The sequence below is a fragment of the Accipiter gentilis genome, chromosome 10 (genome assembly GCF_929443795.1).
Source record: "Accipiter gentilis chromosome 10, bAccGen1.1, whole genome shotgun sequence".
NCBI classification, from domain to species: Eukaryota; Metazoa; Chordata; class Aves; order Accipitriformes; family Accipitridae; genus Astur; species Astur gentilis.
The window spans coordinates 24,820,030-24,836,700 of NC_064889.1; the positions used below are offsets into that span (position 1 = coordinate 24,820,030).

Genomic DNA, 16,671 nt, shown 5'->3' on the forward strand with positions numbered 1-16,671 from the left:
CCCCCTCGGCCACGAGGCTGCTAAATCCCGCAGTGCTGATGCTCAGTGGGTGCGGAGGAACATCAGGAGCAGAGCAGGGTTGCGCTCGCCTCGCGGGGACTTTGGGGATGATGGCTCTGTCCTGGAAGGCACATGGCAGGGTGCTCAGGAGTGTGGTATGGCAGTGAGTCTGGTAGTGGCTTTTTTCCTCTAAAATAAGCCCTGGAGAGCTGTTTTGATGTTTTCTTCCCTGCTCTCTGCACAAGGGAGCTGTGAGGAGTGTCCCTGGGCAAGGGCAGGGCAGGATCAGGCAGCCCTGTGCTTCCTAACAGATGAAGCCATCTCCTTGGTTAAGACCTGCAGAAAAGCAGCTCTTGTTTTTGCGCAGTAACACTTCATTGCCTTAACGGCTGATCAATACTTGAAATGTCAAACTCGAGCACCACTGACCTTTCTGATGGAAAATAACTTGTGCCCAGCGGCTTCCAGGGATGTGCAGGCAATGTGTTGGCTCTGGAGATGGGCAAGGGAAAATAACACCATGCAAGGGAGGCATAGGGGCAGTGAGGGGGTGGGTTTCTGTTGTATTTGGTTTCCTTCATACAAAACCGTGCCTTGACTTTAACTGGAAAGCCCCAGATGGGGAATGCTTGCCAGAACCTCTGCCTGTGCCAGGAGTAGGCAAGAAAAAAAGGAATAATGTGATTTTGGAAAGGCACTGTGTCCTGGCGTGCTGCAAAACCCCTCCTGGAAGCCCCAAATTTTCTAGGCAAACAATAAGTGTTGCATTTCCTTTTCCCAACACACTTTTTCATGCAAATATCTTTTTCATGCTAGTCAGCCATAACCCTGATACTTAACCATGGGCAGAACAATAAGTCAGACAGTCACGATGAAAGAGCACTGGTTTCCCATTAAAAACCTCTCTGAGGCCATAGGAGATGTTATGTGCCATCGCAGCAACCCAAAGATCCGCTGTAGGTGCCACAGCCCCCTTGTCACCCTGCCGGCATGCTGCTGGAGGGCACAGTGTGAAGGAGAAAGGGTTCCCGCTGCGCTGGGGCTGGGGGGGGGTGGGGGGTGGCGGATTGCCACCCCCCCAAAATGACTGCTTCGTACAGGTGAAAGCAGAAATTCATTTCTCTGAAAGCTTTCATGACTGAGGCAGATTAAGCGCTGCTATATATAGGATATACAGATTTTTTAGGGATTACAGTCCACTGTGCTGTGTAACTGCCTATTGCAGCGTTAGGGGCTCTTTGCGCAAGCTTTCCCTCCCGGCTGCTGTTGCCAAGACTCCCGATGCTTGAAAAGATGCTTTTGAAAATAAACACATTGAGACAAGAGCTGTGTCCTGCTGCTGCTGGTAGGCAAGGGCTGGAGCTGCCAGCAGATCAGAAAAGCCTCCAAAGAGGCGCTGAGTTTTTGCTTCTTGGTTCCTTTTCTTTTTTCCAGGCGAATGGCAGTGCTGTTCCCAGGGGGATGTGGGCAGAGCTGGTCCTCCTGGGTTTTGTGTGTGGTTCTGGGACACACAGGTCAGATCTGCCTGCCCCATGGCATCTGCTCTGCCCAGCTGATGGTGGCTGCGGGGAGGGTACCAGTCCTTCATCCTAGAGAAAAACCTGCAAAATAAGAAGTTTTTCGTTTTTTTGGTTTTTTGCTTTTTTTTTTTTAATGCAATTGCTCCTGAAGCTGCTCTCTGCTGTAAAACTGAATGGCAGTCTGAGACACCCACTTAAAAGCTTATTTCCCCACCCTGCAAGCAGGAGCTCGCAGGCTGCCCAGGACGGGGCAGCTCTGACCCCTCTGCAGCTGCAGGGTTGCTTTGTGTCTCGTCCTGCGGAGCTCCCCACTCCCATGGATCAGGGCGGATGCCGCTTGGATCAGCTCCTCCATCCAAGAAATGGATGCCTCCATTTCTTGCTCCTGTGTCAGCCCTGTGATACATGATGCAATATTGCAGCTCCTGGGATAGATGGGGAAAAAGAGGGAAGTCAGCTCTCTGCAACCTCCACGCACGGAGCAGCCCGCGCTCTCAGAGAGGAAAACTTGCCCGTCCCTTCCCTGGTATGGGGCTGCAGCCACTCCACAGCATTGTTACCTTAATCCAGCCCTATCGTGTATGGAAAATCTCTTGCTAACCGACCTACACTGCATGCTGCTGCCCGCCTTCTCCCCATATCTGCTTTTGCAGTGGAGCAGGGACAGAGCAAGATCCTAATGCAACTCTGCAAAGGTGCCGGGGAGCATGGCAGGCTTCACCCGGAGCTGCAAACGCTGGGCTCCTTGCCTATAATATTGTCCCTGGGGCCTTTCCCCACCTTCAGGTCTGTGTGTTTTCTTCTGATTTTGAGGAACAGCACCACAACCAATGCAATGGCACACAGAAAACAGTCTGGCTCTCCTCTCTATTTCTCCTTCAATGAAATATTTTTGCTAAACGAGGGATGTTCCCCCCCAGCCTCGGTGCCCGGCTCGGCGCCGACAGATATCGTTGCTCCGATTATGAAACCTCAATGAGCTGCTTTGTTCTTTTGTTTGGAGAGGAGGAGCAGGATGGCAGCGCTGCCTGGCCTTCCCCTCCCCGGGGCTGCTGGGGGGAGCAGGGCAAGGAGAGGAAGGGGATAGAGATGCTCTGCACTGGCCTGTATCCCTGCTCAGGGCTTCCCAGCACGCCTGTTTTCTGCTGTTGTTGCCAAAGAGATTTCCACCTTCCAGCTTGGGATTTTGGGACACGCTTTCCCCCTCAAGCACTTAAATAAGTAAAACATTGCAATGAGCCTAAAAACACTGGAGTGGAGCGGAGAATTTCTTTGCTGTTGCTTGTTTCATGAGGTTAATGTTGATGCTGAATATTGTGATTGGGGATGTGATTTATTTTATTGCCTCACTTCAAAGTGCTTTACAATATTCTCATTTTTCTTGTAAGTTCTGCTCAACCTAAAACAAGGGAGGAGTTTTGTAATGAAAGAAAAAAACAGGGTCCAAGAATAATGCAGAACTAGAATGAACCTTGGAAATGGTGGCACATTAGTCCAATTCTGGAGGTGGATGGAAATGACTCCAATAAATCAATAACTTTTTTTAATGCCTCTGAGCCATTGAGAGTGGTGATGGAAAAATAAAAATGCCCATTAGCATCAGCAGAATGTAGAGAATTACTCAAAAAGCGAGTTTCATTAAAATTACGTACTGTAGGATAGCAAATGCTTTGGATAATAACTTCCAGAATTGCTGCATGTGGCACATTGCATGGTGACAGGGGCTGGTCCCTCGCTGCTGGGAGTTCGATCTGACCTGGGGCTGACCAGGGCTCCAGGGACATCTGCAGCTTTATGCAAGTGCATGAGGGCAAGTGGCACACAGGAGCTAGAATTAGCAGGATTTTTTTGTTTTCCAGCATCCTGCATCTTCTCGGAGAGCAGCCAGCAGCAGCATGCCCGTCAGCTGCAGGGTGATGGCTGAGGGGCTCTCAAGCACCCCTGACTCACCCTGAGTTTCTTTTTTTCATTTTTCTGTTCTAGACCAGAGAGAAGGGTATTCGTAGGGGGGAAATAATTTGCAATGAAAAAGATAGGTTCTGAACAGACACAATTTTTCAAAATTCAAGTCAAAACCCTGCAAATAGCTTGTGAGGAGAAAAAGGAAATTTGGAACAAAAATCCCCAAGAGTTTGAAATGCCATTTGTTTCCACAGCTGCTGAAATGCAGATGGAGCAAGGGTTTAAATTCAAGGGCAAGACAGCAAATGCAACGTTTCTCTTTAAGTTTTGGGGAAGGTTCCTGTCCCCTGGCACATGGAGGGCTTGCCAGAACAATGCCATCATGGCCAGGTGATGGACACCTCTCCCCATACCCCGTGGGACATGAGACGCTTTGGTCTCCACATGCAAACACCCGTGCAAAGCCCCCGGTCCCCCCCCGGAGGAAGCGTAGGGCAGAGGGGCTGGCATGGGACCGTGGCTGGGTCACTTTTTCCAGTTTTTCCTCTCCCTCTTTGTCTTGCCCGAGTCGAGCTCCTTTGGGGAAGGGGCTCTTTTCCTCCCTGCCTGGGAAACGTCAGCACCACCTGCAAAATACTCAGCACCGGAGGGGAACGCTGAGCTGCATCCTGCCAGTGTCCGAAGCATCCCTGCATCGCCCCTCCTCTCCATCCCCTCCTCGTCTTCAAAAGCCTTCGCTTGCTTGGCCAGGAAATAGGATGTTTGTCGAGCGCCGAACTCCAGCGTGCCCCCTCTGAGCCCAGAACCGTGGGGAGCGAAGGACTCTGCAAAGCAGCACGTGAAGGGAAAATAAATAAGTAAATAACAAAGCTATGTCCCATCTGAAACTATAACTCTACCCTGGATTGCAGAGGCTGCGGGATAAGAGATTTTCATCCTCCCAGCTAGAAAATTTGACATGTTTTGAACCGTTTTCCATCATAAAGTGGTGTTTCTTGTGAAACCGTGTCTTTTGCTGGGAAGACTTCCCATGTGCAACCCATCAGCAGCCATGTTTGCAGCGTAAGGGTGGTGCACCATACTTTGCACGTTGGTTTCTCATTGACTTTCTTCCTCCTGGCATCCCTAAGGTCCCTTGGTGGCCTTGCATGTGGGCTTGTGCTCTTGTCCACATCCTGGGTGCCAGGCAAATCTTTCCAGGTCGTAGCTGGGGTGTCCCTGGCAGCACTGCCATGGACTCAGTGCTGCAGCCACCATGGGCTGCCAGCAGAAACCAAAGGGCTCCTGCTCCTTCCCCCATCCCCTGGATGCTTGGAAGCCCCATGAGATGTGCCTGCCTGCAGACACTAGCTTCAAAGAGAAGGTTGAAGTATATATAGTGGGGATAAATAAGTGGAGGAATAAATAATAAAATTAAATGGAAAAATAAAGCTGGCATCTGCTTGGAAACTTGCAGTTTTCATCAATCCAGAACTGAAACATCACTCATGAGAACACCCAAATGGGATAATGCAATGGGAAACTGGTCGGTTTTTTTCAGCCAGAATATCTTTCTAGGTTTTTATTTGTGGGTAATGCCTCCTGCAGCCCAGTGGGCTCCACAGGGAAAGGGTTTCAGGCAGAGCGTGGCAACCCAGGCTGAGCAGATCCCCTTGATGCCGGCAGCACCTCCACGTGCCAAACCCGGAGGTGTGAACAGCACCGCAGAGCAAGATGCTGCTTTCTCCAGGACACTTTCCAGCTGGAGAACACAGCCATCTGCTGAAGGACCAGACACGAAGATGATGTTTTGAAAGTGGACTTTTCCTGACCACCCACCTTTTGAGCACCTTGCTGCAGTGACAGGACACAACTCCGGCAGGAGCAGCCTGCTTCAGAACAAGACGAAGGGCCAAAGGACACTGAGCTCTTTATTTTTCAACCCAAACCCTCCCGTTGGTGCAAACCTGTCCCATCAGCTGCTTTTCCCCACTCCTCCCTCACCGCAGCACCCACTCCATCCTAAGGCTGAAGGTCCCCACAGCCGGTGGGACTGGGACCCCTGCAAGCCCCCCCCCAGGTTCCCAGCTCTCCCACGCGGCACATGGAGCTATTTCTGGTGCGGGAAAGCCTCCGCCGGCTGCCAAACCTAGAAATGTGCAGGAAAGGGCCCAGCCGGGAGCCGCCCGCTGCACAATGCCGGCTCTGGACAGCCCTGAGCCCCTCGCCGGGGCTTTTGCCGGCGTTTCCGGGCTGTCTGCATCCCTGGGGCCGCAGGGCGATGTGACGCTGTTTACAGGAAATACTGACTGAGGTTAAAGGAAAGAAACTCTGGATTTCTCGAGCGAAACAGGCACTTAAGCTTATTGCTTCCTCCCGGCGTGGCGGGGGCTGAGTGGAGACTTGCCCAGTTTTTGATGAAAGAATAAAACAGGGAGGGCTGGAAAAAAGAGAGATGCAAAAGTGGTGAGGTCCTGGAAGCAGCATCGCTCTTGTGTCTGGGGACCGTGGCGAGTAGGGAGCATCCATAGCACACGCGCGAGGAGCCACGTCAAGGGTAAAGACACATCTCTGGGCTGCTTGGAGCTCATTTGTGCTGGGGCTTTGTTTGGCAGTGACTCGTTAAGCTGAATTTCTGGATGCAGAAAATATTTAGAGCCCCTTTTCTGCTACCTCCCACGCGGCAGGAGGAGTTTCAGCAGGGGGGTCCGTGGGTTTTCTCCTGTGTGGGGATACGCTACAAGGCATCTGAAAAGTTTAGTGGGGGAAGGATTGGGCAAGTGTCCCTTTCAGTAGAATTTGGGGCTTTTTTTGCAATAGGTCCGGAGCAGAGGGGCACAGAGGGCAGAAATGAGAGCAAAGTCAAAGTCCCGGGATCACAGAACAAATTGAGAGCTTAAAAAATATCAAAATATATTTTTGTGCTTTTTTACCATTATAAAAAAATTAATTCCACTATGAAAACTCATCTGTTCAGACAAAGGAAAGTGTAGGATTTAGTGTAACTCTTGAAAGCCACTCCTCAGGCTGTGGTCGGGGTGTTTTTCCTTGCCCTGCCTGGCTCCGACCGCTTGGGTAGGTTTGGCAAAGATTCACAGCGCTTTGTTGGATGTGAGTCTGCATTTTTTCAGAGCAGAAACCTTTCCAGACAAAAATGTCTCTGCTGTCGTTCCGGGTTAAATCCTCAAGGATCTGTGTCCTTTTTCCTTGCAGCCTGGGGATCGCAGCATCGTCTCCATGGCAAACGGGCAGCCCCGGTGCTGCCGTGCATCCTCAGAAGGATGGTCCCAGTGTATGTGCTGCTGGTGGGATGGAAAATACAGCTGGGATTTTGGGTGTGATGGGTGGGTGAAGGCAGCGCAGCAGGATCCTTGTACAGGATTTCTGCCTACAGGCAGGTTTCCTGCAGGCAGGGCGTTGAACGCTGCAAGGAGTATTGGTACGGCTGGGGCTCTGCTCGCACGATGTCACTGCAACATGTCCCATGTCATCATCCCTATAATGCATGGTGCAGGCTATTACCCCCTGCTGCTCCTCCCTCTGCCTTTTGCCCCATCACCATGAATTAAGCCAATGAGCTTGTTTATAAAAGTTAGAGATGGAAATGCTACTGCTTCCAGTCTTAAAGCATTCCCCTTTCCTATTCAGGAGACACTGCTCAAACACACCATGCTCCCAACGGTGTGCCCATGGTGTTGAGTTTATTGGGAAGCAGGGACTTGGATTTATTTAGGATTAGAGCAGCCACAGGAGTGTTACCCTGCACCAAGAGATGCTCTCAGTAGGTGACCCAGTGTTTTAAGTACACACTTACGTGCTTTTGTTGATAGATGCTGGTTATGAAGACACGAGCGGCTACGAGTCCTCAGGCATGCAATTACCCTGTGTTTGGATAGAGCTGAGTACTTATGCTGCTCTAACGTGGCTTAAATGCTTATGCTCCTCTGCACACTCAAAGTGCCTTAAATCTTTATAGATTTTATGGACACTTGTGCTACCATAAGGGTTGTTTAAAAGAAGAGCGAACTGGAAAAAGCAGTCCTTTTTTTACTTAGAAAAAGCAAAGTAGTGAGGACAAGTGAAAGTACACTCATTTCTGTGCATGCATCTGCAGTGCCTGGACTTGCTTTGGGGAAGTAGGATGAGCTAGGGGGTCCTTGGGATCCCTGGTCCGCTGGGATCAGCTTGCGGGTGCCTGGGAGCATCTCACCACCGGCAGCGATGGCATCCAGCCTGCAGCAAGTGCTTCTGTGATGCTGTGGGTTAGCCCACGCAGGGACATCCGTGCAAAATAAGCTGAGGCAGCTGAACGCATCGTGTACCAACTCTCCGATGCTCACTCCCTGCCTAAGTGCTCTTATTCTGCCCCGATGCATGCTTTCATGTGGTCCAGACTAATCCATTTCCAAGTCATCGCATTAAAAGCCTTAATTCATTTGTCATATGCACATGAAGTAGTAGTGCTGTGTGTTCTAGATAAGGAGTTCATGCTGAAAAAGAGATCAGCTTAAATTTTGCAACAGTAGAGAGCCTTTTAATGCCTTTTGTGAGCTGTACCTTGCACCAGGGAGACATCTAACATTTTTTCAAGGGTGTTACATTTGCAGATCTGGACTGCCCTGATACTGCTGTGCCTTGTCAGGCAAAATCCCCATCGCAGCACGGGTTGGAAACTAGAAAGCAACTGGGAAACAGCCCAGGTGGGGTATTTTTGGAAGGCTAAGCCCTCTGCATTTGCCCCGCAGATGTCATGGCGCCCGCAGTACCGCAGCTCCAAGTTTCGGAATGTCTACGGGAAGGTGGCGAGCCGGGAGCACTGCTTCGATGGCATCCCCATCACCAAGAACGTCCACGACAACCACTTCTGCGCCGTCAACGCCCGCTTCCTTGCCATCGTGACAGAGAGTGCCGGCGGGGGGTCCTTCCTCGTCATCCCCCTCGAGCAGGTAAGAGGTTTGGCCCTGGCGGAGGCAACTCCGATCCGGAGCTGGTCCCTAAGGGCGGGTGTGCAGATGCACACTCCGTCCTGGGAATCCCTTCCTGCAGCAGGATGCGTCGAAGCTTCTGCTGTCCTTTACAGGGGTTTTGTGGTGCGGGGAAGGGAGGATTTACAGCTGCCTTAGTGAACTGAGTTTTTTCTTTAGGAAGAAAATTAAACATTTGTTAAAAGCATTTTTGACATCTCTCAGTGAGCACGTGCAGGCAGGGCAGGTGCTGGGCATACCTCCACCCTGCCCCTTCTCGGTGGCAGAGGCCACCCCAGGTTTGTGACCCCAGTATTTCACTGACGCAGCTCCCAGAAAGCAAGGGAGTCCCTGTGGAGCCCCTTGCCCTGCCGAGCAGGTAGCAGGTCCTTGCCCTTGTCATGGTTTAACTCCAGCCAGCAACTAAGCACCATGCAGCCGCTTGCTCGCTCCTTCCCGCTCCCCGTGGGATGGGGAGAAGAACTGGAAAAAAAAAGTAAAACTCGTGGGTTGAGATAAGAACAGTTTAATAACTAAACTGAACTAAACTATAATAATAACAATAATAATATAAAATATAATGATAATAATTGTAATGAAAAGGAATATAACAAAGAGAGAGAAACAAAATCCAAGAAAATACAAGTGATGCACAATGTAATTGCTCACCGCCCACTGACTGATGCCCAAGCAGTGATCCACTCCCACCCCGGCCAATTCCCCCCAGTTTATATACAGAGCATGATGTTCTATGGTACGGAATATCCCTTTGGCTAGTTCGGGTCACCTGTCCTGGATATGCTCCCTCCCAGCTTCTTGTGCACCTGCTTGCTGGCAGAGCAGGGGAAACGGAAAATCCTTAACTTAGGATAAGCGCTGCTTAGCAACAACTCAAACATCCATGTGTCATCAATGTTATTCTCACACTAAATCCAAAATGCAGCACTGTACCAGCTACTAGGAAGAAAATTAACTCTACCCCAGCCGAAACCAGGACACCCTTTATTTCAGCTTGTCTGTATAATCTTAGCCCTCAAATTTCACACCCTGGGCAGCCTGAGAGGAGAGCATGGCTGTGCACCCAGTTTTCCTGTTGCAAAACCCCAGGGGCTTTTGCTTTGTGCACTGCAGCAGATGCCACCTCACACAAGATTTATTTTTAAGACTCCATCACCAAGCCATAGCCCCTTACCAGTAGCCGATGCCCAGGAGCCATGTGCTATGCAGAGGGCTCTGGGCTTCGGTTCGCAGCTGTACCTGTCTAAACCACTTTGCACGGCAGAAGCGGTGCACACACCTCTGCACTATCAATCCTGTTTGCAGCAATGTATCCCTTCTCCCCACCGTGCTGGGCTTTTGCTTCCCCAGCTAAGACTTTCCCCAGCTCTTTGCGTGAATACCCACATGAATCCGCACATCTCTTGCTCATGCAATTTTAAACTCCTGTAAATTCAGCTGATGCTTCAGAAGCCACCCCGTGGGACTGCACTTGGTGTGCAGCAGCAGCTCCTGGCCGAGCACTCATCCCCGTAGCAGACGCAGAGCTGCGTCTCTTGGAGGAAAAGCTGGGCGGCAGCGACCTTGAACATGAAATAAGTACTACCTTTGCTTTGCTTTGCTGCTGAAATTTGAGCGCAGGGCACTGCCGCAGGGTACCGCTGCAGGGTACCATGGTTGCACTGACACTCCTGCTCTCCCGCTGGTGCTCCAGCATGTGGACCAGCAGCTTGGAGCTGGTACCAGCATCCCATCCCTGGGCACCCTTCCCTCGCCCCACGGCTCTTGGGCTGCAGGAGGGGACATGGGGGCTCCAAGTCACTCATTCTTGGGAGCATTTTTGACATTGGAGGAGCTGGGCTCACTCCCCTTAAGGATGCACCTACCCCATCTAACTTGAAGACACACTGTGTATGAAGACGTGCGACATGCATAGGAAGAAGGTGGTTGTCTGTCAGGCTGCTGGACAGCAAAGTCGTGGTGACAAACCCACCAGGATTTCCAGCTGGGAGGGGAAGGTGGCAAAGCTGGCCACAGCGGGATGGGGGAGCGCTCCCCTCCGAGCCTCTCCACACCCCATCTCCCCACGCCCTGCCATTCCTCTTAGACGCTTTCCCCATGTAACATTCACTTCTCTTCTGAATTTCTCTTTAATTTCTGGAGTAGAATCGGCTACAGATGGAAGAAATTATAATCAGCATTTTAATTGCAGCACACAGCTTGACTCTCATTAATATTCGAAAAACCAGGAGCTTTGTCTGAGCACTCGGAGTGCTCCAGCCTCCATCTCTGCCTCCCTCCCCGCACCACTGAGCCCGAGCTGGGAGGATGCCCATCCACACAGTGCTTGCTCGTGGTCCTAAATCCTGAGCTAATAACCCAGTATTGCCAGCAAATTACCTTTTTTTTTCTGGCAAACGTAGCCCGGTCCCAGTGGGATAAGAGCAGAGGGAGCACGATGCCATTTGCAACCTGTTCTGAAGGGATCGTCAGCCCCGTGTGGAAATCCTGGCAATATTGCACCCAGTAAATCCCAGCCGGAGTAGACCTTGGCACTCCACGTCAAGTGGCTGCACACGCCTTTGTACAATCTAATAATTTCATTTTTTTTTTAAATAGGAACTGATTAGCTCATTAAGAGTAAACTAATTTTCTTTGGAAATCAGCAGCCCTCTAATTAATTGGCATCCATATTTAGCTGAACATAATTAAGGTAACCTAGATACTGCAGATCTACTCAGGATTTGATTTGCTGCCATCTGGGTTTTTTTACATTTCTGCCCTCTGTTCTGCTCAGAAATGTTCACCAGAAACCCCTCTGCTTTATGCTTCAAGTGACAATGCATTTGCATACGCTGGGCCATATGTTCCTCTGCCTGCACATCAGAAATGCTGGTTCTTCACATATTTACGTAGCAATCATGGGGATGCGTAACCACTTGTGCAAGGCTGTGTAGGTTGGAAAGACCCCATCCTCCCAGCGAGCCGTCCTCTGTACTCTCTGCCTTATGAAGGGACGTGTAGACAGAGAGGGGCTGGGCGAGCCGGACCTGTGAAATTGTAGGAAAGCCAGGATTTGGGCTCTATTTTGAAAAAATCTCTGCAAAAATTCCAGAAACATCAGGAATCATGTGGCTACAATGTTTTAGCAGAGAATGTGCTTAATTGGGAGAATCTGAGATCAGACCCTTTGCAGCCCAAACAGCAGTGTGTTCCCAGTGCTGCACATCCCTTAACATCAACGCTGAAATCCAGCATCGCCATCAACAGCACAGAGTCACCCATGGAGGAGCCTTTGCCTCTTCTGGGCTTTCAAACGCTCTAAGGTGCTTTCCGTGGCATTTCCAGGCTTTTATAGGTAGCAATGGGGCTTTTCTTTTCCTCTGAGATGAAAGCAATGACTTTCACAACCATGCGTGACCCCAGAGCCAGGATGGGGCCGAGCAGCCCCAGGAGCACCCGCTCTCCCCCTGCCTGGGGAGTTTCTAGCCCTAAACTGTTGTGTTCAGCTTTGGTCTGTTTAGTTTTCAAAATGCTTTAGCCTTATCCAAACGCGTGGGGAGCCCCGGAGCGCGCTGGCCAGGGAAGGGACAAAATACGTGGCACTTTTTGAGGATGCTGTACTTGCAGCCCTGAAGCCTGAGAGCTGCTCTCCTCCCAGTCCCAGAGCCGGGAGAGCTTTTGGCAGCAGTTCTTAAATCGGAAAATAAACTGATGTGTTTGCGCTGCAGCTCACCTGCAACAACCAGCACCAAGGAAGCTCGGAAAGCCTACCTGTTTCAGGGAGCACCAGGGTTTTGCTGGCCCTGAGCTGGCCAAAACAGCTAGGGAAGAACAAACTCCAGTGGTATGGGGATTTATTTCAGCTGTGCCTGATTCAATTAGCTTCATATAAACTGGGCTGGGGGAGGAGGGGTTGTAATGCAGCTTGCTGGGGTGGTAAGGGGATGCTGCAAGGGTCCCTTAGGGCAGCCCTTGCAGGGGAAGGGTGGCTGTTATCACTTGTGCTGCATCGGGAGGATTTTTGTTTCTATGTGGGAAGAAGATAGCTTGTTTTCCACAGCCAGACAATGTTATCTGCCTGCACGCCTGAAGGAAGCAGTGAGCAGGAAGGTGGAGTCTCTGTTTACACGTAGGAAGCTGAAGTCTGAAGCTGTTGCTTGTGCCAGCGCTGCCTCTTGTAGCCATGGTCGTTGTGTGTGAGCTGCTTGAGCTTCAGTGCCCGTGGTGTGGGGCAGAGCGTGGGGCAGGTCCCTCACCCTGCTGCGGGCAGGGCTGCCTTGCCGCCGGCGATGGGCGGCTGGGCAGAGCCGCGGAAGTGTGAACGTGGGGGTTGTAGGGGGGCTGGCAGGGGTCCGAGTGGGACACTGATGCCTATTGCTGCTGCTGGGGGGCCCTGTATAACCCTGCCCGGAGCTGGGGCAGCCCATGGAGGTGGCAGACCCATTGCTAATCCCCACGGAGGTCCCAAACCTCCATGGCAGCCCTGGGGAGGACAGGGACAGCGGTTGGGCGAAGCCTGAGTTGTGCTTCAGGGAACCACTTGCCTGTATTGCCTGTCCCTTCCTTACCCAGCACAAGGGGGATGCAACAGAGGAGCAGGGCCACCGTCCCTTGTCTGTCGGATTAGTGGGTGCCCCCCCTGCCAGCTGGGTGGCAGCTGGCGAGCGGGAGGAGTGGGCTGCGTGCCCCAGGCAGCCTGCCCTGGCTCTGGGATGACTCGTCTTGGCTCAAGGTGCTGGTGGCATCTGTTCTGCCTGTGGCATTGCCCAAGGGACCCCCCCCCCCCCCCGTGCATGCCCTGCTCTGCGGGGACATTGACTTGCCGAGGTTGGGCAGGGAACGGGCAAGCTCATCACACAGCTCTTTTTCTTGCTTCTCAGAACTGCTGCACTTCAAAGTACCGGGAGGGTTTCTGCAGGAAAAAAATACAGAATTTTCTTTGTTTCTCTGTACTATGTCCTTGAGGCTTTTCTGCCTTTAAACTCAGGACCCAGGAGACTCCCTTGGTCTGTGCTACTTTTTTGTTTTCTGTGAATTTTTCTCTCTCTGATTTTAGTCTGCAGGAGACATTTCCTTTAACCTAGAGTTGGCCAGAAAAAAAAAAAGACCAGAGGCTTACAAAAAAGCTGACACTTCAGCATTACCGTTCCACATTGGAGCACAATCTGATGTCCCTGCATTTATCAAGGAGATAACAGGAGAGCAGCTGTGGGAAGCCCAGACCTGGGATTTTAAAACCTGGCTGGTTTTAAGCACCTGGATCAGTCAAAAAGTGTCAGCATAAAATTTTAATGCTGCCCTGAGAGCTGGTGGTGGACCACAGGAGGAAACAAGGTTTGAAAACCTCAGTCCTTGGGCCAACAGGAGCTTGGGAGAGGAAATACGGATTTTTGCCCCCATTAATGCTGCTGCATTTGCAGCAAAGCCTGGGGTCGAGCCTGGGGAAGCGAGAGCTCGGCTTTGCCTGGGCCATTGCAGCACAGCCCTCCCTGCAATTGCCTGCCCCCTCTGCCGGTTAAAATGGAGAGAAACCCTGTCCTCGCTGGGGAAAAGTGGCTTTTTGTTACCAATAAACATGGATTTATTTTTAGTGTCCATAATCCAATTTAACAGGGACATTATACGGGCTTTTGTCTTTTTAATTAACAAGCTTGAGCCTGGCTACTGCTTTTATGGTGCAGATAAATACTTCTGCAGCAAGGCTTTGGGGTTTTAATCTGTGCAAATTGTTTGTCAAAAGCTGCTGTGTGCATCGCTTTGCGGGTTTTAGGGCTATAGGGCTCTGTGGGTCCAGCACGGCTGGAGAAGCTCATCTGATGGTTACCCCAAGCATAGGCAGCGGTGGGGCTGCAGCCTGCTTGAGCAGAAGATGGGATGCTTACAGCTCACAACAGTATTCATATTTAATTTAACAGTATTTCTATCCACACAAGAGGATATTTAAACCTTCATACTGGCAAAAATGGCATTAAGCAATGCTGATTTCCCTTCTTGCTTTATGACTTGTGTGGTTTAGTTGTATAACAAAAAGAGTAACTAAGTCATCTATCAATGAATGTAATTTTTTATGGCAAGTAACCTGGTAAATCTGGGACTGTGTTTATCCCAAAGCACCCCAAGCACGGAGTTTGCCAGAGACAGCGATAGCATCATCACTCCTGGGGAAACTGAGGCACAGAGAGGAGCCTTATGAAGTTTGCTCAAGGAGCATGGTGTGGAGGCTGAGATGCCGTCCAGCTGCGCTGCTGGTGGGGCTGCGGCGGGGTGTGTGTGTGTGGGGGATAGCTTCTGCTGGGGGAGAGGATGGCTAAGGGTGCTTGCTGTACGGAGGATGGTGGCTAAAACCTGCTTGGGTTGCAGCCTTTCCTGCTTTCCACTTCTCCCCCCTTGCCATGGTGAGGCTGGCTGGGGCATGTGCCTGTAGACCCAAGGGCATGGGAGATACACAGGCAATAAAATCATAGGACTAAGCAGAAATCCTGTCCGGCTCTGCATCCCCCTGTGTATTCCCACTGCTTGTTTAAAGAATACAAATGCTGTTTTAGCAGGTGCTGGAGGATGCACGGAGCACATCTCCATCTCCTTCCTCTCCCTGTTTGAATTTCCCAGGTGTTACAGGCTGGGAATAGGGGTGGCAGTTCTCGCTTGTGGTGTTATTTTCCTGGAGGTGCACATCTGGCTAAATAGCTTCTTCACTCAAAGGTGCCAGAATGTGAGCTGAGCTTCTAGAATTTGTTTACTAGAAAGCTGGCTCTTGGCTTAGTGTTTTCCTTACTGCTCTCATTCACAAGAGCAGTCGGGAGGCTTGGCAGTGTGTTCATGACAACCGGGTTACTCTCTGCAGGACCCAGAAGCAGGTTCAGACATTTCCAGCACCTGGAATTGATGTTTGCATGGATTTACTTGGGCTTGGGTTTTTTAATGGATTTATATTACTGAGAATCCCTGGACCAGCTTCCAGCCAGGTCAGCTGTGTGCCCCATCCCTCCCAGGGGATGATCCTGCTTGGGAACACATGTGTGGTTGCCCAGTCTCCTCGGCCTTGGCTGGCTCTGGCTGAACTGGGGCCATGCAATTGTTCGTGTCTGGTGGTTTGCAGCTGCTGGAGGCTGGATGAGCATCCTGGCAGAAGGGAGGCTGCTAGGGGAGAGCAGAAAGAGTGGAGGACAGGCTTGAGGCATCTGTCCTTATTCAGTTGTTGGAGAGAAACGTCTCCAACAGCACCATCCTTCCATGGGAATTTCCTTGGGGAATTATTTGTGCAACTGCACAGGTGACTGGGGTAGCAAGTGCTGACTCTTGGTGCAACACCTCCACTGCCCAGGAACCTGTCCCCTCGTGTTCAAGCTCTCACTGCTCTTTGCTTAAGTAACTCATGTTGCAGATGTGATGCTCAGCTCTGCCTGGAGCCCTCCTCTTGCCTCCCCCTTCCCGTGGGCTCTCAGCCAGGGCTCGTCCCTGCTACAGGGAGATGTGCAGCCAGCAGTGCATTGTGGCAATGGGTTTTCTGGGTCCCTGCCAAGGGTTTGCCCAATTCCTCTCTCGCTTGTGCGGGTTCTGTTTGACTTGGTTCCTAATGAAGAACAGTTAACCTGCAGTGACCTTCCCTTGTACTGAAATCAGCCGGGGATCTGCCCCAGGTCAGGGAAATCTGTGTAATTTCCTCCTTTTTGGCTCTCAAATAGGAGAGACCTTCTTTAAAAAGACAGCAGTAAATGTATTTACTCTTAATCTCAACCACTGGAGACTTGTGTGTACTCAAGGATTTCCTGGGAAACCCTGTAAATCCCCTATGGCTCAGGCAGCGCTTCCCTGATCCTCCTCTAAAAGCTAATAAGGGATTAGGGAGCGTCTGGGGGAAGCTGCTGGGTGGGGAAGGGTGGCCTGGCCAGTCCCCAGGGCTGGTGGTGGGTGCTTCTTCCTCGGGGAGGTTTCTCACCCAGGGACATGTGCTGAAGGTGCTGGCATCAATGCCAGATGGATGCTGCTATTGTTTCTGTAAAGTTTTCCACGCAGGGTTGGTTTGAGGGTAGTTTGAATAAAGGTTTGTGCCACACTTGTAGAGCTTCATAGGAAAAACGAGGGTTTGGAAATGTTCTGGGTTTGTATTTCCAGGGAACCTGGTGAAAAGCAGGTTTTATGAAATACATATATTAAAATGATTTATACGAGCTTCCTGCTGGTTGGTTGCAAAGCAAGTGTGGAGTTCTGCCATCGTGAGACTGAAGCCTGTGCTGCTTAGAGGATCTGAAGCGATAATGTTTCCCATTGCTCGGGTCTGGTGATGGCCAGGAGGTTCACTGAGG

The 16,671-nt window shown here is 51.0% G+C and overlaps 1 protein-coding gene across 2 annotated transcripts in view; it reads left to right on the forward strand.

The window, feature by feature from the left end:
- Nucleotides 1-16,671, forward strand: part of CORO2B (coronin 2B) — a 44,739-nt gene that overhangs the window by 14,418 nt on the left and 13,650 nt on the right. For both annotated transcript variants that reach the window (XM_049812569.1, XM_049812570.1), the window contains one exon: nt 8,147-8,347. In XM_049812569.1, coding sequence (XP_049668526.1) covers nt 8,147-8,347 — 201 coding nt within the window. The remainder of the gene's footprint in view (nt 1-8,146; nt 8,348-16,671) is intronic.